General features: G+C 37.1%; 3 protein-coding genes across 5 annotated transcripts in view; 1 reads left to right on the plus strand and 2 right to left on the minus strand.

The window, feature by feature from the left end:
- LOC127811564 (C2 domain-containing protein At1g53590-like) overlaps positions 1 to 13,824 on the plus strand; it is a 38,487-nt gene extending 24,663 nt beyond the window's left edge. For both annotated transcript variants that reach the window (XM_052351541.1, XM_052351542.1), the window contains 4 exons: positions 7,562 to 7,654; positions 7,737 to 7,920; positions 11,433 to 11,553; positions 12,448 to 13,824. In XM_052351541.1, the coding sequence (XP_052207501.1) occupies positions 7,562 to 7,654; positions 7,737 to 7,920; positions 11,433 to 11,553; positions 12,448 to 13,509 (1,460 nt within the window). In that variant the 3' untranslated portion in view covers positions 13,510 to 13,824. The remainder of the gene's footprint in view (positions 1 to 7,561; positions 7,655 to 7,736; positions 7,921 to 11,432; positions 11,554 to 12,447) is intronic.
- A 2,278-nt stretch (positions 13,825 to 16,102) lies between these two features.
- Positions 16,103 to 18,236, minus strand: LOC127810957 (pentatricopeptide repeat-containing protein At3g14580, mitochondrial-like). The gene has a single exon (XM_052350601.1). The coding sequence runs from the start codon at positions 18,191 to 18,193 to the stop codon at positions 16,988 to 16,990; it is 1,206 nt and encodes a 401-aa protein (XP_052206561.1). The 5' UTR covers positions 18,194 to 18,236; the 3' UTR covers positions 16,103 to 16,987.
- A 2,949-nt stretch (positions 18,237 to 21,185) lies between these two features.
- Positions 21,186 to 23,084, minus strand: part of LOC127810833 (putative callose synthase 8) — a 71,891-nt gene continuing 69,992 nt past the window's right edge. The window contains exons 40-41 of one of the 2 annotated variants that reach the window (XM_052350397.1): positions 21,951 to 22,136; positions 21,186 to 21,796 (exon numbers count right to left, since the gene is read on the minus strand). In XM_052350397.1, coding sequence (XP_052206357.1) covers positions 21,569 to 21,796; positions 21,951 to 22,136 — 414 coding nt within the window. In that variant the 3' untranslated portion in view covers positions 21,186 to 21,568. The remainder of the gene's footprint in view (positions 21,797 to 21,950; positions 22,137 to 23,084) is intronic. The other variant, XM_052350398.1, reaches the window with a different exon arrangement.

The following is a 23,084-nucleotide window of genomic DNA, read 5'->3' on the forward strand; positions in this document are numbered from 1 at the left end:
GGACTCATAGAAGGGTAGCCGGTGGTAGTTCTGGTGGATGGCGGGGCAACTCACAATTTCATCGCATCCGAATTGGTGCAACGCTTGAGTTTGCCGAGGACAGAAACGGCTGGGTATGGGGTGATAATGGGAACTGGGATGGCTGTACAAGGAGCAGGAGTTTGCAAGGGGTGAAACTAACACTTGATAACCTGCAGATAGTGGAAGATTTTCTTCCCCTTGAGTTAGGAAGTTATGATGTCATTCTTGGCATGAAGTGGCTAGCTTCGGTGGGGAAGATGAGTGTGGATTGGAGGAATCTGACCATGAAGTTTCCAGTGGGGGGAATGGCAGTGACATTGCAGGGTGATTCTAGCTTAAGTAAGACATTAGTCTCCCTAAAAGCTATAATGAAAGCGTTTAAAGAGAATGGGGAGGGAGTGCTGCTAGAAATTGGAGAGGTGGCTGCCGAGTACAATGAACTGCAAGTAGGACTGCCCCGAAGTTTGGAGGAATTATTGGCTGAGTTTGAAGGAGTTTTTTCCAGCCCGAAGGGATGGCCACCCACCAGAAATAAAGACCATGCCATCAATCTCCTACTTGACATTTCCCCGGTTAGTGTTCAGCCTTACCGCTACCCGTATCTTCAAAAAAATGAGATCGAAAAGATGGTACGTGAGATGTTGGCAGTTGGTATTATTAAACCAAGTGTCAGCCCATTTTCCAGCCTGGTGTTGCTCGTTAAAAAGAAGGATGGGGGATGGAGGTTTTGTGTAGATTATCGGGCTCTCAACAAGGTAACAGTTCCTGACAAGTTTCCTATTCTAGTCATCGATGAGTTGCTGGATGAACTACATGGCGCGAAGATTTTTTCGAAATTGGATCTCAAATCTGGTTACCACTAGATTCGAGTAAGGCTGGAGACGAACCAAAGACCGCATTTTGAACACATGAGGGTCACTATGAATTCCTCGTCATTCCTTTCGGATTGACGAATGCCCCTGCCACCTTCCAATCTTTAATGAATGATGTATTCAGGGAGTATTTGCGTTGGTTTGTGCTGGTATTTTTTGATGATATTTTAATTTATAGCCAAAATTTTGACCAACATTGGCAGCACTTGCGTTATGTGGTGAAGGTGCTGGCTGCAAATCAGTTGTTTGCCAACAAGAAGAAATGTTCCTTTGGGCAATTGGAGATTGAATATCTGGGCCATCTCATCTCCCAGCAAGGCGTGTCGGCTGATCGCTGCAAGGTACAAGCCATGTTGGACTAGCCTGCGCCTACTACCTTGAAGGAATTGAGGGGATTTCTTGGTCTTACGGGGTACTATAGAAGGTTCGTAAAGGATTATGGCAAGTTGGCATGGCCCCTCACCGAGAAACTAAAGAAGAACAATTTCTGTTGGGATGGAGAGGCTAAACGAGCATTCCAGCAGCTCAAAACAGTAATGGTGTCGCTGTCAGTTCTAGCACTACCGGACTTCGATCAGCCCTTTATAATTGAGTCCGATGCTTCAAGGCAAGGGTTAGGGGTGGTGTTGATGCAGAATCTTAGGCCGATTGCGTACTACAACCATGCCCTTAAACCATCGAAGAGGAAAAAATTGGTTTACGAAAGGGAGTTGATGGCCATGGTGTTTGCAGTCCTGAAATGGAGACATTATCTTTGGGGAAGGAAGTTCATAGTAAGGACAAATAAAAAAAGCTTGAAGTTTTTGTTTGAGCAGTGAATGGTGAACTCGGAATATCAAAAGTGGATGCTAAAACTGATGGGCTTTCATTTTGAGATACACTACCGGCCGGAGTTGGAAAACAAGGCTGCTATCGCCTTTCGAGAATCAATCACCCAGCAGCTCTATTCGCACTAACGGTTCCAAAGGTGGTGCAACTCAATCAGCTGGTACAAGAGGTGGCGAAAGATGTTTATTTACAGGGCATCATAAGGAAGTTACGGGAGGATCCGGCTTACAGCTCAAATTTTCAGCTTGTGGGTGACCAGCTCCTTTATAAAGGGCGGCTGTTCCTGCCTAAGGGTTCTTCCCTAATTCCATTGGTGCTCCATGAGGGTCATGATGGTAGTGTTGGGGGTCATTCCGGGTTCCTGAAGACATATAAACGAATTGCAACGAGTGTTTATTGGGCTGGTATGAAGCGGGACATACGCCAATATGTGGGAAAGTGTGACGTTTGCCAGCAAAATAAGTATGCGTCTTTAACGCCAGGGGGTCTTTTACAGCCTCTTCCAGTTCCTGGATAGATTTGGGATGATATAGCCATGGATTTTATTGAGGGGTTACCGAGATCGGGCCATATGAATTCTATACTTGTGGTTGTAGATAGACTCAGCAAATATGACCACTTCATTGGTCTCAAACACCCATTTACAGCAGGAGCAGGAGCAGTAGCTGGTATTTTTGTAAAAGAGGTAGTGCGGCTGCATGGTATGCCTCAGACTATTGTTTCGGATAGAGACAAGGTGTTTATGAGCTGTTTTTGGGAGGAGTTGTTTCGACTTCAAGGTACTAAGCTTAATCGTAGTACGGCCTACCACCCACAAATGGACGGGCAAACGAAGGTCCTCAACCGGACCCTAGAGACTTACTTGCGTTGTTTTGCATCAGCAAGACCTATGGGGTGGTATGTGTGGCTGCCATGGGCTGAATTGTGGTATAACACATCATACCACATTGCTTCCAAGGTTACTCCCTTCCAAGCTATTTATGGGAGGGAACCACCAACCTTGATCAGGTTTGACAAGGGGTCAACCCAGGTATCTGTAGTAAAACAACAACTGTTGGAGCGGGATTTAGCATTGGAAGAACTCAAAGACCAGCTGGTAAGAGCTCAAGTAATCATGAAGAGGGGGGCTGACCGAAGAAGAAGGGATGTGCAGTTTGTGGGTGGGACCAATGGCTTATAAACTTAAACTACCAGCCCACTGCCATGTCCACCCAGTTTTCCATGTGTCCCAGTTGAGAGAGGCCAAGGGTGAGGTGGGAGCAAGGGTGCAAATTCCCCTCCAGCTGCAGGCTGATTTAGAAATGAAGGTTGAACCAGAGGCGGTGCTGGGAGTTCGACCTGGAAAGGGTTCTAACTTACGCGGGCTGGATATCTTGATCCAGTGGAAAGGCTTACCATCGTTAGAGGCAACTTGGGAGCCCTACAACATGATTCAGCAACAGTTTCCAGCTTTTCACCTTGAGGACAAGGTGAAAGTTCGGGAGGAGAGTAATGATAGGCCGCCGGTGCATCGAACCTATCAAAGACACAGCAAGCAGCCGAAGGCATGAAGATGGGTGTAAGGGGGGGTCCGCACATGCAGGTGTAACAACTAGCATGTGCGCATGGGAGGGGTAGAAATGTAATCTACATGGCTGAGGGAATAATTAGCATGTGAATGGGGAATTCAGTTAGAGTGGTGGCGGGGAGAGGTATAAGTAGGAGGGGAAGAGGGAGAGTGTGGTAGCTAAATTTTGATAGAGAATTGGGAGAGTTAGGGCCTCTCGAATGCCCCGTTTCATTCTTGTTTTCTGTTGAAAGGATTTGGGAACTATTGATATTGGATTGTTATTGGAACTCTATCGAGGTTCCTGTCACAGCTCTACAACTAGGTTTCCAAACTAAAGGGGGAAAGGCCACTATTGACCAATGGTTTTCCCAGATTTACTCAAGGACTAATCCAGAACCCAAACTAAGGTTGCACCCATCATTAGATCCAACTTCTAGAAATAAGGTAATATCTCTTGGCTCACCTTCTCATGTTGATTCCATGACTGATATAGACTTGCCTATAGCACTAAGGAAAGGAATTAGAGAGTGCACAAAACATCCCTTATATCCACTCTCTCACTCTATATCCTTTAAAAGATGTTCTCCATCTCATAGAAGCTTTCTTACCGACATACATGCAGGATCCATTCCATTATCAGAGGCTTTAAACTGTGAAAATTGAAGGAATGCTATGAATGTTGAAATGCAAACCCTAGAGAAGAATAATACGTGGGAGATTGTTGATTTACCAAAAGGAAAGAAACCGGTTGAGTGCAAATGGGTCTTCACAATCAAGTATAGAGTAGATGGGACACTTGAAAGATACAAAGCTAGGTTGGTAGCTAAAGGATACTTAGGAAAAATGGCTTGCAAACCAGCTAGCATTCCAATTGACCCTAATCATAAACTTAGTGAAGCTGAGGGAGATAGAGACATAGACAAAGAGGCATATCAGAGGTTGGTCGACATGCTAATTTACCTATCTCACACGATGGTCGGATATAGCCTATGTCGTTGGCATAGTAAGTAAATTCATGCACAAACCCAAGGAACTTCATTTGCAAGTGGCCTTCAAAATTTTGCACTACCTCAAGAGTACTCTAGGAAAGGGAATTTTATTCAAAAAAGGGGCTCACTCTAGAGGCCTACATTAATGCTGATTATGCAAGCTTGATAGTTGATAGGAGGTCTACCATGGGATATTGTACTTTCTTGGGAGGAAACTTGGTTACTTGGAGGAGCAAAAAACAACCTGTCGTGGTAAGGTCGAGTGAAGAATCAGAATTTCGAGTAATGGCATGGGGTATATGTGAACTGTGATGGTTGAAGATTATTTTGGAAGATCTAATACTCAAGTGGGATAGCCCTATGAAACTTTATTGTGACAATAAGTCGGCCATCAATATTGCACACAATCCTATGTAGCATGAACGGACAAAACACATTAAGGTGGATCGACATTTTATTAAAGAGAAGTTGGACAGTGGTCTTATTTGCACACCTTATATACCAAGTGAATTACAACTAGCTAATGTTCTAACCAAGGGATTCAATAGTTTGGTTTTTCACAAGCTTATGGGAATGGACAATGTCTATGCATCAGCTTGAGAGGGAGTATTGTGAATCAAGGTAGAGAAATCAAGGCTTTGATTATGTGTGATTAATCAATATTCTGTTGATTTAAAGTTGTAATTAGGATATGATTATATGTTTGTTACTGTAAATAGAAGATTACTCAATTGGGAGATTTGTTTCCATATTTAGGGAAGCTTCCTATGTATAAATATATATATATATATATAATATGTCTACCCAAGGGCAGAGTTAGAAATTTTAGATAGGGTGGACAAAAATTAAATAGCACAGAAAAATTTAAAATAATATAATATTAAAAAAATAGATATCAATAAATTATACAATCGTTCTCGACGCATTTTCATATTTTAATGTCGTATAATAACTAAGTGATGGAACACAACTATATCAATTATCTTCATTTACCACCATCTCATGAAATTTCTCCATATGAAGATAGTGTTGAAACTTCATTTCATCATTACTCCGCTAGGGGATGTTATCCACTGCTGGTCCCAAGCCCAGATAAAGGAGGAGGGTTGCGTTAGGTAGTCGACAACCAGCGTAAAGCCTAGTCGGATTCAAATATGAATTCTAGACAAACTATCTGTTGGGGCGTAACCCATATAGAAGTCTAGAATTCATGTAGCTGACCCCACATAGTGGGATAAAGGCTAGATATGTTGTTGTTATCTATTTTTCAATATATACAATTAAATTGTCGTTCAATTATTAATTTCCAATTCGATTGCGCAACCAAGTCTTGACAAGCTTCATGGCAGAGTACCGTTCAATCATTGATCTCCAAATTAGCAAATCTGTAATAGAAAATGAAAAAAATTAATCTCTTTAATTAAAACATAGTTAAAAAAAGGGTCAAGGGAGGTTATACACAAAAAACAAGTGGGCCAGATTTTTGTATATCTTTTTTTTTTTTTTAATTTTCGGCCAGAATTGAAAAAACATACTGGTAGTCGCCACCGGCCATCGTGGCCGGTGGTTTTCCATGATCAAAAGCAACCACCTGACACCCTTATCCTCATTGACTAACATACCCAAAATCCAACAAAATTAAGGTCGAATTTTCGTAGATCTAAACTTAAACATTCGGCCAAACCCAAAGCGTGTAAACGCACTGGCAGTCGCCATCAATCACCATGGCCGGTGGTTTCCGGCTATCAGAGGCAACCACCCGACACCCTTATCCCCATCAACCAACATACCTAAAAACCAACAAAATCTAACGGTCAAATCTTTGTAGATCTAAGCCTAAACTTCTGATCAGACCCAACATGTGTAAAAGCACTGTTAGTTGCCACCATCCACCGTGGCCGGTGGTTTTCGGTGATCAGAGGCAACCACCCGACACCCTTATCCCTATCGACCAATATACCCAAAAACAAGCAAAATCCAGCAGCCGAATCTTCGTAAATCTAAGCTTAAACTTTTAGCCAAAACCAACACACGCGTAAACGCATTGACAGTTGCCACCAGCCACCATGATCGGTGGTTTCCGACGATCAGAGGCAACCACTCGACACCCTTATCCCTATCGACCAACATCCCCAAAACCAACAAAATCCAACGGCTGAATCTTTGTAGATCTAAGATTAAACTTCTGGCCAAACCCAACATGTGCATATATACGTATATATCATGGATCTGTGCTGAAAATAATTGCTAATAAAACTAAAAGACTTACCTACTTGTAGATCGGGGCCACTTTGACAGTAAAAATACGGTCGGATCGAAGATCAAACGTTGATTTTTGGGCGGGAGGCTGGGTGGATTGTTGCTTCAGTGCGACGCAGATGGGCGAGGTGGAGGAGACGTGGTGGAGAGAGAGAGAGAGAGAGTAGGTGAGGTGGAGGAGACGTCGGTGCCTGGTGGCAATGGGGGCATCCGATTGTCCGAGTAGGTGAGAGAGAGAGAGAGAGAATATGAAGGCTGGGTGGGTGAGGTGGCTTAGTGGGTATTCAAAAAAAAAAAAAAAATTAAAAAATTATTAAACTATTATATATAATAGCATTTTTTAAAAAATCCTGGGTGGGCTGTATGTAGCTCCACCCGTGTCTACCAATTCAATGAAAGATATTGCCATATTTTTCCACAATACTCTGTAATCTTGACTGGTTTTGTGTCCTAGAAAACTAAAATTCAGAAAATCAATTCAAATGAAATGCAAAAATGAACAGAATATTTTATATTTTGAAATGCTGATAATTCCACAAGTGTGCGAAGGTAAGGGTGGTATGATTGTGGAAAGAAGGGAGTGTTTATGTTTTTGCATTGCCATAATGGTATTTTTTCCTTTTGCCAGAGCATGGGCCAGTTTATGCCAAACCTAGAAGTTTCAGCCTATTTTTTCTGTTGGTTGCGTTCATTTGTATGGTGAATGTGCTTCCTAATGTGCATGGGTTGATCCCAGGACTAACTGCAGTAGATAAGCTTGTAGCATTGTTGATTCATTAAGCTGCTGGGAAAGGGGGAGGGGGTAATTTAATGGATAGGAAGAAGTTTATTGTTCTTTTCTTCTCTGTTTCTTTTTTTCCCAACACATTGCTCTTTGCTTCTTTTGCTACTGCAGCGGACACTAACCTTTCTCTGACTTCTATGGAGCTTGTTTTTACTAATTACATGCCTGTCTTATGCAACACAATCATTTTTTCTTTTTGGTGTTTGTGAGCTTAAATGGTAGCCTTCTGATCTTTGAATTATATGGATTTCTATGTCAGAAAATTGGTTTTCTGTGGATGAGAAGGAGCCAGTTGGTTATGCCTTGGTGGAAATTATTGAAGCAGCTGACATGAAGCCATCAGATTTAAATGGTTGGTGTAAAGTATAATGCTGATGTTTTGACACCATGGCATGTATTCCTTGCATATGCATAATAAATGAAACTTCTTTCAGGATCAGCTAATCCATATGTAAAAGGGAAACTTGGTCCTTACAGATTCAGGACTAAGACGCAAAGGAAAACTTTGGCTCCAAAATGGCGTGAGGCATTTAAGGTTCCCATTTGTACATGGGAATTGCCTAATGTGCTAACTATTGAAGTGCGTGACAAAGACCATTTTATTGATGATACCCTTGGGTAAGCCATAATAGCTGCAGTGTTATGCAACATGTTTTTATTCTATCAGAAAGAACAGCACATCATTTATTTATTTTCGTTTTTCCTTCCATTGAAGTTGATATATTGTTTATGCTTTTATGTCAGAAAGACATTTTGTTGATGATACCCTTGAGTAATTGCATAATAACTGTAGTCTTATGCAACAATTTTTTATTTTATGTCAAAAAGAATCTACATATTGTTTATTTGTTTTTACAAACCTTCATCCCACTAGGTAGGATTGGCTACATGAGTTCTAAATTCCAGCTGTCTCCATCCATGGCCACCTCCTTTAAAGGACCACTATATCTTATGTCATGTTTAGCGACTTTCCACCAAGTTTTCCTCGGTACTCCTTTACCTCTTTTACTGCAAACTTTGTCCATTTCATCTACTTGCCTCACAAGTGCATCTACCATTCTTATAACATTTCCACACCATCTTAATCACATCTCGGTGCATCTTATCTTCCATATGCACCACTCTATTACAAAAAAATCTCATTTCTAATTTTGTCTTTTCTTATATGAATTTCATATCCATTGTAACTATAGAAACTGTAATGATTTTCATATATTTACAGTAGGGTCAATCACCCTTTGTATACGAGAGAAGAATTGCAAAATAGGAAAGAATAAAATAGGAAACTATGAATAGAAAGCAGAACATCTGGAATCAAATATGTACAAGAGCCAAGCCATAATTATAGGAAGAATCCCACAATTGTGGGAAGCAAGATGATTAATTGATTGATATGATTTCCAACAGTAACATCATCATTTTAGTTATGTTCATGTTGGTACTTAAATTGCCTAACATTTTGGGTCATACAACAAAGATAGTTTTATATCTGTGTGAACAAATTTATCGTCTCATACTTTTATAGATGTGGGATATCATACTTTTATGGATGTGGTATATCTTCTATTTGGAGGAAAGGCTTCTGAAGAAGTTTGGACTGTAAAACTTCTTAATCTATTATTCGGATTGGAAAGATATATATATTACAAATGGTAACTGCCCCTATAGAGACAGTTAAATGCAGAAAAAATTGTCTAACTTAGAAAAATAAATAATTGTATAATGAATCAACTAATTGTCCCTATTATTTTGCCTAACTGTTCCTATATTTTTGTACACGGTTTTCTACACACCCCTCAAGTTAGGTTGCAAATATGAAGTAAGCCCAAGTTGGATTTTCACATCTTCAAATTGAGTCTTCAGTAGGTAGTCTCCAATAAACAGTGTTCTAAAATGCTCTAGGCACTAGTCGGGTGCTAGACTAGGGCCTAGGTGGAGCCTAGGAAAATTGCCTTTTTTTTTTCTTTTTTTTAACTTTTTGATGTTATTTCTAGGTAAATCAAAGTTGGAAAGACAAGTAAAATAATGGAATTAGGCCTGAGAAAACAAACTATTGTAGATCTATTCTGGGTTCAAGAAAGCAGAAGCAGTAATAATGCAACATAATCTTGCAATGCGTTATGTGTAAATTGTGCCAGCTCACAAGTTTGTCCAACAACTAAAAGGCACCAATGGGGAAAGTATCATGCGAAGGGGAAGGGGGGGATTTCCTTGGGGATTTTACTGATTAGGCCAAATGGCGTTGTTTTGTGCTTTGGCCAAAACGTTTTGGCCAGTGAATTGCAAAAAAAAAATTAGGCAACGTAGGTAGCTAGGCGCCGCCTAGGCATTGATTGGGCCCGGTTAATCGGTCCCGGCACCTAGGGTGCTGATTAGCATGAATTTATGGCGTCCAGGGGCCGCTTAACGCCTTAGCGATGCCTAGGTAGCCGCCTTTTTGAACATTGCCGGTAGATCCTTGGTATGTTGGAAATCCACCTTCAATTTTTCTTTTTATGAAATGCTTGTCTATTTAAGTCACTTTGAACATGTTGAGTTGCTGCTAATATCTAGTTAGACGACTAAAATATTGGATGACTAAGAGGCTTGACAACTCCTTTGCTATATCTTTAGTGTCGAAATACGTCTTCTTTGCAGCATCTCAAATTTCTTGTGTCATCTCGTGGAGAATGATATTTTCTTTGACTTCATTAGTCATGGAATTGACAAGTCATGACATTATCATATTGTGTTTTGCCTTCCATGTCTTGTACTTCGAATCTGTTGAATTCGGTTTAGGGGTTTCACCATTAAAATAGTCATTTTTTTCTCTGGTGCTTATGAAAATTGTAATCGAATGTCCATTAGAACTAGGAACAGCATGAACTTGAGAGGAAGAAGCAGAGATTGTTGTGGTGAAGGACACCATTGGGATGATAATTTTCTAATAAAAAATGCTTTGATACCATGAAGAAGTTTGGACTGTAAAACTCCTTAATCTATTATTCGGATTTGACACACACACACATATATTATAAATGGTAACTATCCCTATGGAGATAGTTAAAACACAGAAAAAACTGCCTAATTTAGGAAAACAAATAACTATATAATGAATTAATTAACTTTCCCTATTATTTTGCCTAACTGCCTAATTGTTTCTATATTTTCGCACATGGTTTTCTACAACTTCAGCTAAATATTGAAGTCTTCAAATTCACGTGCTTGGGACGTTAGGTTGAGGTTTATTCAGCACCTTTAAGAATACCCTGGACAATTGACAGTCCTAAACCTGCAAGAAGATATCTCAAGTTCAACTTCTATATTTGACCATCAATATGATGGGTCAAGTAAAAATTGGAGACATCTAGGAAATTTTGAGATTATTTGATGGGGGACAAGATATGAAGTGTTTTAGAAGATATTAATATATTTTGTTATTTGGTTTGGAATATTTTGTTTATTTATTTCCTAATTAGTTTTAGAAAGATTATATAAGATTATATTTCCAAAGATTTAGGATTCTAGTTAGGATATAGGATTTGTTCTTTGATATGTTTCCTAATTAGCTGGGTCTCTAGTCGATATAAACCCCTTAGTGATGTATTGTTAATGAGACTTTGAATTTGCATATTGAGAATTTGGTTTGAGTGATCAAGATTACTCTTGTTTTTCTGTTTCGGATTCTGCACCATACTTTTTTTGATTTATGAAGATGCAAGCTGCATGGTATCTCGCTCATCATTGCCATTTGAGACATGTTTCACATACATACCAAGTATGAGATTACATTTTGAATTGTGCTTCTGAAAGTTTAGTTATTGCCTACTACTTTTAACCTGGATTTTGACTGTTCACAGGATGATCTGAAATGTTGGGAAATTTTGTTTGATTTGATGATTTTAGTGTGTTTGCTGAAGTTATTACTGTAACAAAACTGTTAATCGATGAATTAAATAGGGATCAGACTTGAATTTTTCTTTTTGTGCTTACTGTTGTTTGATTAATTCAACAAAGATCATGCTGACTTTTAATCTATTATGTGCTGTAAAACTTGGGACCTTGTTCAGACTCTTGATTTAATTGCCCAGATTGTAAATGGACTCTTTTGGAAAATTGTTATTCGATGTACCAACTCAATTCTTTCACAGAGATTGTTCAATAACAATCAGCAACCTTAGGGGCGGGCAAAGACACGACATGTGGTTGCCTCTTCAGAACATCACAACAGGCCGATTGCATCTTGCCATAACTGTTGAAGTCAATAAAAAGGTATTTACCTCTCTCTCTCCTGGGGTTTTACCCTATTATTCGGATTGAAGTGATGGAAAGTATAAATTATAAAGGAAAGCAAAGGAAAGGTGATAAAAATGAAATTTTTTAGCATTTTCTTGTTTGTTTCAGCATGAGGAAGTGGAGGTCAGAAAAATAGGATATGAAGTGAAATGAGTAAGGTATATGGTAAATTTTATAATTATCTTGTAAAACTTAGCTTATAATTGACATTTAAAAAGTATAAAATGTAAACCATTTACTTTTCCACCCAAAGTTGAAAAGAAATGAAAGGAAAGGGAAATTATTTAAAATGATTGCATGCCTTATGCTTCCTAGTTCCTCATTTCACCTCCCTTTCCTTTCTAAAAGGTTACCTGCACAATTAATCACTCAGTAATTGCTTCCAAGTCCAATCCAAATTGGGTTTCAGTGAAGTAGGAAGCATTTCTAAGGTGCTTTGTGACATGCCATCTGGTCTTGTTTCATTTTTGTGTTATATTGCAGACAGTCTATTCCTCATGTTTGAGCCTAAAAAAAGAAAAAAATGCCAATGAAAGAATTGAAATTGTCTTATTATTTATCTTGTTTTTTATTTTATTATTTATCTTCAGAAAGTTGTGTGAATATTAACTAACAGGTTTGTAAGAAGGGCAAAATGAGATTCTATATAAAATGATAGGTTTAGTGTGTTACAACTTACACAAGGGGAGAAAGTGATACATGCTGTTAGACGTTGAGAGTTTAGTGTAATTTTCCCAACAAATTATTTAAAAAGGAATCGATTAGAAGCAAAAATTAGATCATAATTGTCTTAACTATAATTAAACAATTTCTTGTTTTCTGTGAAACCTGAGTGCGAATTGTGATCTAATCATAAACCTATGTGTGTAGGGACCAGATCAGCCAACCGACAATGAATCATTCAGTGACAATACAGATAAAAATATCGCTGCAAATGAGACTTCTGACAAGGGTTCTATTTCATGTGGATGGTCCAAGGAGGCAACAAAAGCAGCAGATAAGTTTGAACCCATTAACATTGAAGGGCAACAACAAACTGGGATATGGGCCCCTCACCCAGGGAGTGAAGTTCCACAAACGTGGGAGCCTAGAAAGGGGAGGAGGAGGATTCTTGACGCACAAATTCATGGGGAGGGTAGTGATCATAGGGGAAGGTTCAAAACATTAGCTTTGGGATGCAATATTGATGACAGTAGCAGCACTGATGAAGCCCAGGAAGGTAGTAAGGGAAGTCCATCGAACAAAGTGCTGAGGAGCCTGCACAATATAGGTTCCATATTTCAGAAGAATTGCAGAAAAGAGGACATATCCAGCAGCGTTGAAGAGCCAGTTTCATCTCCACATCCTAATCTGAAGCCAGTCAATACAGAGGACACTGGCGTGAAGCTTACAATAGAGGAGGACAAGCCTTCCGTGGAGGTTCCAAAGTCAGAAGGTATGGGGAATCCAGAAGGAAGTGACATGGAGAGCTCACACAAGACGCATGTGAAGGACATGGCAAAGAGCATCTTTAAGCATGCGGGGAAATCTGCCCGTGGCATCAGGAATGCACTTTCTCATAAATGGTCAAAGAAGTACCAAGGTGATTCAGGGTCAGTGTTGATGGAGAGAGAGATATCTGTGCAGTCAGAGTCTTCTTCTGATGAAGAATCTTCTCCATCATCATTTCCAACTTCCAGAGGGATTCAAGTTGTTTCCAGAGACATATCCAGCTATGGTAATGATTCTTATCAACCCGGAGAACTTGATGACCAAGATAATCAAAATAATTTCAAAATGAACATTCGGGATCCAATAAACCAGGTCAATCCCAGAGATGATGGGGCGATGGGTGTCTACTTATCAGCTAGCTCCAGCGAAAATGACGATACACTAGTTGTTAAGGAGTTCCCAAAACCAAAGATTTCAGAGGAAAATTTGGAGAATAGATGACAGATGAGATCTCTCCCTTGTAGAAATCTTGTATGTGCTAGTGTATAGTCAAAATTTTTGAATTTTGTTTCGAGTGAAGATGATGAGGCAATGCTCAATCTAGTTGCATCTTTTAGATCGCTCCAACTAGACAGGAACTTCATGCTAGGTTTGGTTGTTGATATCGTTTCTTCTCATAGTTTACATGCGATGATTTATGAGTGAGTGATTACATTCATGTTTGGGAAATTATTATTCCAAAATATTTCCACCCCACAACCCTAACTTGTGAATTTTGCTCAGAAATTATAGTGATAGATATCATTCATTTGGCTACTTCTACTAATTCTCTCTCTCTCTCTCATCTTCTAGTTGAAAATCTTGTGCTAGAAAAGCCACATTCTCAAAGGGCACCATTGTTGCTGCTGCTGCTGCTGCATGTGAGATATGGTGCTTGGAAGAGGTAGATGGTAACCAAACTAGTCAGATCTGCTGGAAGGAAAAGTAAATAAGAAAGGTGAATTTTTTTTAAAAAAATTTAGGCTGGATTCTCTTTACTTTTTAATTTTTGGATTTGAATTTTGAATTTATTTTTAGTTTTCTTTTTGGTAGTTTGTTTTTAAAAAATTAAAAACACATTCTCTTTGTTATTTTGAAAATTATTTCTTAAAATAGAAAATTAGAAAACGCGTTCTCTTTAAAATTTTAAAAATAATTTTTTAATAATATTTTATTTAATAAATTTTATTATTCAGTAAATTAGAAATATTTAATGTTAATATATTATTAAAAAAATATATGTATTTTAAAGTTAATGAATTTTGTAATATTTTTTCTATTATAATAATAAAATATGAATAAATAAATGTGTTTTGAGTTTAGAGTTTGTTTTGGATGAAAACACTTAAAATAATTTTTTGTTGTTTTAAGTTTTTTTATAATTTTTTTTATTTTCAAAAATACATTTTTAAAAATAGAAAAGAAACGTGTTTCCATTAATTTAGAAAATCAAAAATTAAAAATGACTTGAAAATATTAAAGAGAACGCAATCTTATATATGCTAGTGGTTAGAGTACATTGATACAAATTTAGATACATGTAATAGGAATTTTAATTTCTTAATTAATGTTGTTTATTTTATATTAAGTAATATTGATGTGATAATTCAAATATAATGATATGGAATTTACTCCATTAATTCTTTCAACACAACAATTTGATAGAGTAAGTTCTATAATATTATTATATTTACTTTGTCACATTAATGTTGCTTAAGAAATCAAAACTCTATGTAATAGTTTATAAATCATATGTTTTAGTGATTTACTTGAAGTTTTTATTTAAAGTCTAAACCTGAATTGAGTCGATTTATATATATATATAAAAATATAATATGCAAACATAATAAATTATTTTCTTTTGATAAATAAAGAAGCACCTTTATTAAAAAGCAACCATCAGGTATGCAGGAAAAGCTTCAAGGGATACAAAACCAATTTAATTTTTTTTAGAATTTATATATAATAATAATTTAACATTCTGTACGCCAAAAAAATTGTATTATTATAAATAGAAACCCAATTTGATCCAACTCTATTTTCATTAAAATAAGTCTTAAGGCTTAATCTTACACAAGATTTTGGCTTATTGAGGTTATACGCTTTCTTATTGTTGGTGCTGTTCGCTTGCCCCTAAAAAGAACCTTAATTTGTAAGAACTAGGAGTGAGCCTGATCCAAAGCTCAAATCAAATAAAGTGAACTCTGTTAAAAACTAAATTGAATCGATGAAATAAAATTTTAAATTAAAAGATTAAAAAAAACTAAAAAATAGAAAAACAAAACCAAATAAAAAACCCAAAAAAAGAAAAAAAGAAAAAATAATAAAAAACAAAAATAATAAAGTAAAGAAACGACATCGTTTTTAACATTTAGATATATTAAGTTATTTTGAGTTTTTTTTTTTTTTAATAAGGAGACTAAACCGATTTAAAATAACTGAAAGAACCAAATTTGAAAAGCGAACTGAACCATCTTTGAGTCTCTGCTACTCGCCGGAAGTCTTCTAGACTTCCAAGGTCTAGTCTCTTTGTCGTCTTCCAATTGTTGTCTCTAGTCCCAGCGACTCGTCGTCTTTGACTTTGAGTCTCTGTGATTCATTGGTCACCGCCAACTCTGGCTCTCTGGGTCTCACTAAGAGATGCCTATAAGATCATGGATGATGTTGTGATTTTACAATTTGCAAATCTATCCTTTTATGAGCCTAAACTTGAGTCTTTATTATTTTTAAACGATAATAACATGCCAACAAATTTAGAAAATAATAATTTTACAATTTTTGGTGAAGTTTGAAATTTAATGAACAATTTGTATTTTATATCTCCTTCCTGCAGATTTCATGATAAATTCTTTTGTAACTATTTTAATTATTCGTATGATTATGTGGAATTTAAATTTATGAATTACATTTTTTTACAATTATATAATAATAATAATAATAATAATAATAATAATAATAATAATATGTGCGTATATATATATATATATATATTGCTGAGTCCCCATGCCATTTTTGTCGTGTCCTGTGTCTGTGTCTGTGTCCCGGGCGCTAGGTTTTTTGATTTTTGTCCTGTCCTGTGTCTGTGTAGTGTCAATGCAACCTAGGGGAGGACCCAATCGTCCTCCTCCTCTCTTCTTCTTCCAAATTAAATCCCATCCCTGTCTCCCCCCAACCCCACCCAAAATTAGAGGGTATAAGAGGAGATTATTTTTTTCAATGACTTTCTAGTGCATTAAAATATAACGGCTAAGTGGGATTAATTTTAAAAATTCTAGACCTTCAGCTATTGTCTACTTCACCATGTTTGATCCAAAGAGTGTTACAGTGACTGTTAACTACGAAATGCAACCATACTTACTCCTCTATCTAAATGTAGAATCGATAGTAAATAAGAGAAACATTGAAGGGATTAATTACTCATTCACAGGCGGAGGAGTTTGATTGCAGCCAATAGTGACTTCTGCACCACGTCTTATGCTGCATTCTTCATGGTGGATTCAGACTCTGCACTTAATTAAATCAAATTTAGCGCTGGAAAACGGGGAAATCTGGAAGCTAGAAGAGGCTTGGCAGATTTGATAACTTAACAAACTAACAATGATCGTTTCAGTTCTTTTTCACAAGCTAGACCGACCCACAGCCTCCTTTAGTGGCATCAACTTTGCCATCATCTTGATGAAAATCCAAAACTCCCTTCGGGTCAGTGGGAGTCGTTTTTTTCTCCACAGCTTCGCCATTATTTTGCAAAGAAGTTTCCGTAACTCAGACTCCATAACCTGCCGGTTAGTTGCAAAGGAGCAACTCTATCATTGCTCCACAATGCACTGTATAATCCAGAGCTGGCTGGCTCTGCACTATCTCGTATTCTAGGCAAGGACGATGAGTCCAAAGCTTGCTCCATTGTTCATCACCAAGAAAAGTGCACTTCATGACTTCTGTTTTAGTTAAGATAACTTTTCAGAACCTCTTCACAAGAACAACTGATACAATTGCCATGTCTGGAGAACAAGCACTGAAGAATAGTTCTCCACATTCCCATCTTTGGTACAAAACCATGCCGCACCATTTGTTTCAGAACCCAATCAACATCTTCCACTAGATTCTGGTTACAGAGTCCCTGAATTGCCAACTTATAGGAGTTAAAACTCGGATTTACACCCCCCAAGATCATTTGATCCATAAAATCCTTTGCCTCGAGGAACTTCTTGGCATCAAGTAAACCGTACAAAACCTCCTGATAAGAACCCAAATTCGGGTCACACCCCTTAAGCCTCATCTTATGCAAAAGATCAAATGCTTCTTCAACTCTCTCTTGTTTCCTAAGCCCCGAAATCAATATGTTAAAAGCAATCGTATCGGGTTCTATGCCCTCGATTTCCATCCTCTCAAACAACTCAAATGCCTCCTCAACTCGACCACGTTTGCACAAGCCACGCATTAAGGTAGAATATGTTCTCACATTCGGCCTACAACCCTGTTTAGGAAATTCGTCGAGCACGTAGAATGCAGCATCCAAATCCCCACACCCACACAACCCCTTCATCATAATATTCAAACAACAAGCATCAATCTCAACACCCAACTTAGAGGCACCCATATACACCTCATGAACAATATCAAATTGTTTCGAATTCACAAGCAAATTCAGCACGAAGTTGAAGGTTTTAACCGTAGGCCAAACATTGTACTTGGGCATGTCAAAAAGCGTCTCGATTGCTCTGTTTATACGGCCCGCTACATGGCCGTAAATCTTGATGACATTATAGAAGAAATCTTCAGAAAGCCTGCAGCTTCGCTCAACTCTGACTCTTCTCATGACATCTTCAATGCCATCGAAGTCCTTGGCCAGCGCAAGCTTGTTGATGACGACAGTGTAAAGCGCTTCGTTGGGCTTATAGTCCTTGCGCTTGGAGGCTTGGTTGAACACGCAGAGGGCAGAATTAGGGTTTCCCAGAGTCTGGAAGATCTTGACGAGCTCGTTTGGGCTTAACCAATCTTTGTGGGCGAGTATTGATTCCGATGATGAGATTGAACGACGATTGATTCTGCAAGTTCGCTGGACGAGGAGGCTTCGGCGAATCAATGGAGACTGAGGAGTCGAATACCCAATTTCTGCGACGCGCGCAACTGTTGAACGTAAAATCATTTTCTTCTGCACTCACTCCTCTCTTCTGCCGAATCAAACCCTAAACCCTAAAAATCAAATTTATTATTTGGAAACACATCACATTAATTTATTATTATTAAATAGAATTAGTGGTTTTTTTTTTCCTTATTTTCAGTTTAGTGCTTGAAATTTTACATAACAGTTTTGATCAAGATTTTTTATTTCAATTTATTTAATTTAGTTCTTAAGTTAAAGTATTAATCTAAGTGTGACAATTAATATACTTTATGATGCTTATAATCATAAAATTAAATATTTTCTTTCTTGGTAAGTCAAAAGGTTAAATTTTTTTTGTTGATAATAATAATAGTGTTAATAATAAAAAAATGAAACTTTAATTGTGTTTTTAATTTTTCTAACTTTTGAACTTTTTTACATTGTCATGTTTAACTTAATTTTTTATATTTCTGTTATTGTCAAAATACAATAATCTATTTTTAATCGTAAGAGAATACAATTTACATGCGGTTGATCACACGAGTCTCAAGAGTGTAGAGTCTTAGGAGTTTTGTGGTTCCTGAGAGACTCGTTACTAAGTGTCTTGAGAGCTGAGAGTCTTGTCATCAAGTGTCTTGAGAGTCTTGAGTCTCGTCACCAAGTGTCTTGAAAACTGAAAGTCTCGTCATATCAAGTGTTATGAGAGTTTTGGGTATGTTGAGAGACGGGAGACTCGTGATCTTTTGAACGGGAGACTTGATAAGTTGGAGACTTTTTTGGATGTGACGGGAGGTTTTCTGATGATCAAGTGACCCTTGATGACCGAGAGAGTCTTGATGATTGAGAGACTTGTAAGACGAACACACAATTAGGGGTGCGAGTAGGTGTCCTCACGCAAACCCTCCGATACTTAAGTTAGTTCTTGAGAGCGGGAGTGCAAGAATGTACTTAAAGTGCCAAAGAGAGCGTACCTAAGGTAGGGGCGAGGCCTTTTATTTATAGAGAAGGGAGATAGGGGGCATGTGGTGGCCATCTCAAGAGTCTCGCAGTCCATCCCGAGAGTTTCGCAGCTCATCCCAAGAGTTTCATGACCGTCCTAAGAGTTTCGGGACCGTGTATCCGAAGATGAGGTGTGAGTGGGAGACACCCAATCGATCAAATGATCATGTGGGTGCCCAATTGGTCAAACGATCATGTGGGTGGCCTTGCTTCTTCATGTCTTGAAGGGTAGAAGAGAGAGAGGGATGAGGACCCCCTACTCACTCAGTCATATGATTGAGTGGGTCTTCACCTGCTCGGTCTTGAGCGGCCCGACTTATCTTTTTGCCTTGATTCAAATCCAACTTTGCTCCAAATGTTTGTATCTGCTCCTTTGCTGGATATAAGTGCAATTTTCAGGGCATATCATTTTCAGCAAAGTAATAAAATATCTGTCTATTTTTGTTAATACTTCTTGTTAATTTATAGTTGACAAGTTTGTTTGTCATTTGACAAGTTTGTTTGTCATTAGTTACGTAGTTTCTGGTTTAGTTTCTTTTAAAAGTTTCCTTAATTCTTTTGACATTTGAGGTGACAACGTTGGTGGAGTGACAAGTAAACTCAAACCTCAAATTTTCCAAAGGTATTATTTTATTTAATGTTGGTATTAAAATTGATAAATACTATGAAGAACATTTAATTTATCTATATCTCTAAAATATTTTTAATCAATAAAGAACTGAAAAAGTAGTAGATAATATACTTTCCCAACTTAACTTTTAAACCTTTTGATGACAAAATAATAATCTTCTATTGCTAATTAAACCATCCTCAAATCTTGTTTTGACCATTTAAGTTGTTCTTTTAGGGATTGAAGTAATTGTTTAAGATGCCTCCAAATTTGACTCGATAATTAAAACTCTTTGAATACACGAGGTTATCAATCGTCAATTGACTTATTTAATATGTATAATTTGTGAATTATTAAATATAAGCTCTAAAGCATGGGAACGGTTGGGAAACGTTGTTTTTGAAACATTTCTCATTTTAGAAATGAAAAAAATGCCTGAAATATTTTTCAGACTGTTTCTGTAATTTGCAAAACGTTTTAGGACTATTTCATAAATTACATAAAATGACCGAAAACACGTTTCCAGCGTTGAAAGGCGACAATGAAGGAGGATGCAATGGTGGTCAACGATGAGAGGAAAGGTAGCAGTGAAAGGTAAGGCGGTTGGCTGGCGACAAAGGAAAGAGGAATAAGGAAAGATTGCTGAAAATAAGAGCATAGGCGACGAAAGAAGGGAAGAGGTGAGGCGGCTAGCTGGTGGTGAAGGGAAGAGGAACAAAAACAAATTGCTGGAGAAGAAGAGCATATGCGGCAAAGAAAGGGAAAATAAAGAAGAAAGATGAAGTTTCTCGAGGAGAGACAAGATAAGAGAAAAAAGTTTCTTGAAAAGAGTGAAGAGAAAAATAAAAAAATATATATATAATGATGATATATATGTATATGTATGTATATATGTTAAATTATATATTTATAAAATATATATCTAATATATATACATATTATTTAATTATAAAATAATATATTTATAAAATTATATTTGTAAAAAAACCCTATATTTATATTTTTTAATTTACACTTTATCATGCATTTCAGTTTCTTACTTTTTCAAAAAAATGTCATTTTCTCATTTTCATTTCTAATCAAAAACGTTTTTCGTATCCGTTTTCATGCAAGCTAACATGTGTCTATTTACATTGCACATATTCAATTTTCAATAAAAATGTACCAATTAAACTTGAGATATCTCCAATCTAGATAAATAGCTTTACTCATTACGTATATTCAACTTACCAATATTGAGACTTTCTATAGTCTACACCTTGAGATCTGATGATGCAGACATGATGGAAACAGTGTATAAGGGGTGAAAATGCCCATTTCACCTCTTGCTCACTATTCTGCCTCTCGAGAAAGGAAAATGCTATTGGTATATCATTGTATACATCTTGGGCTACACAATGATGCTAAAATGTCCCTCACCCAAGGTGATGAGGCACACGACTAAAATATCCCTCACTCAAGGCGGTGAGGCGAGACGATGAGGGGCGAGAGGTATTTTTGTCATTTGTGATGCATTGTATAGTCCAAAATGTACACAATGATGTACCTATAGCGTGGCCAGAAAGGAAATGTAAACGAGGTGCTGATCTTTTTGCTTGAGAAATCCACCTACACTGCTCTGCTCTACTCTGAACTATAAACAAAACGTTTTTACATGTATGTATGTATGTATGTATATTGTATAAGAATCAAATTGTGATATACTGTCTGTGTTTATTGCCATGCCATCTATAATAACAATAAGCCACATTTACAATGAATGGACTGTACAAAATGTTGTGTTTATTCTGAGATGTGTTCTTAGGAACTTATGTGTTCTTTTTCCCTTCAATAACCAGTTGAATCTGCAGACTCCGGCTGAAAGCCTCATTGAAAAGCAACCGAGTCTGGAAGGCTGAGACGATGGGGAGCCATGCCAAAGAAGCAATGGGTGCAAAAAGGACAACCCCCATCCCATAGTCATAAGCTTGAGCAATGACCTGGGTGAAGTCCCACAATCCGGTGCTCTCAATCTTGGGCCTCACGGCTTGTGCAACCTAAACAAAACCCCCCAAAACAACAAACACACCGGTTAGGCACAGCTGCTTTTGCTTCCCCTTCTCTTCTTTTGTTTCAAAGACAAAAGACAGACAAAACCAACAAGTAAGTAGATGATGATGAAGCAAAGAGAAGGGACTTAAGAGCGTTTACCAATATCAAACCCCATCCCGTAGGCAGAAATGCCAAACAACACACGATTAGGTCCTTCAACGACAGTTTACAGAGGATGGACAGAATTATTATGGTTGAAAGAACACCAAGGAAAAGAAATGCTTTGAATATCCTGAATGCGAAGTGATAGTTGGCGCTCAGCAGTTGCCTTCCTATGTTCACTGCCTGCTTTGCATGTAACCATCACATAAATACACTATGTTGTTTAAAAAACAAATACCTGTCTACATAAATACGAACCAAAATTCTCTACAAAAATTACAATTAACAGCAAAATACTTTAGATACCGAGGGGTAGGGATGGCAACGAATCAAATACGAATTATATATACCTTAACTCTTACTCATACCTTAATTCTAAAACCAGTACCCTTATCCATACCCAATGCATTTATTCGTTCATCCCCACATCCATTGGGTAATGGGTATCGGTTTTACCAGTTTAATTTAAATTAAAGGAATATATATTCAATTTTATCTCAAATTCTTAAATCAAAATTTAATGTATATGATGTAACAAGGAAATAAATAACTAACTATATATATATAGATTTAGAAAACATTTTCAACTATATAAATCTTCTGAAAATGTTGTATCCACAAACAAGTTTGACAAACAATCCTTACAAATTGACATGGTTTCATGATAGTTTTATACGAATTCATGATAGTTCTACCTAAAATTAACAATAAATCTACTCACTACTATGAACTATCATTAATTTTGGATAATACTATTATGAACTTGAATATAACTATTATGAATTTATGTATACCATGTCAATTTGTGAGAGTTGTTTGTCAAACTTATTTGTGGGTATAGGATTTCCCTAAATTTATACAACATATACATTTCCAACACAAAATCATTATCTAAATAACATACAACACAAAACATCTCAAACATAGTTAATAAGTTTTGACTGAGTTTATTGGTGGGTAGGCTGGGCTGGAATTTAGCCTCTAGTTTAGTTATATAAATACATAAATTGTAAGCATAATAATATATAAAGAAAATAATAAAAACATATAAAATTAAAACATGTTTTTTTTTTATTAATTTGGAGATTTGAAAAATGCAGTTTCCCAAACATGTTCCCCAAATCATCTCCA

Source organism: Diospyros lotus, chromosome 10 (genome assembly GCF_014633365.1).
Source record: "Diospyros lotus cultivar Yz01 chromosome 10, ASM1463336v1, whole genome shotgun sequence".
Classification (NCBI taxonomy): domain Eukaryota; kingdom Viridiplantae; phylum Streptophyta; class Magnoliopsida; order Ericales; family Ebenaceae; genus Diospyros; species Diospyros lotus.

Coding starts and splice junctions, on each gene's coding strand:
- LOC127810957 (XM_052350601.1), bottom strand. CDS start 18,193: ATGATTTTACGTTCAACAGTTGCGCGCGTCGCAGAAATTGGGTATTCG.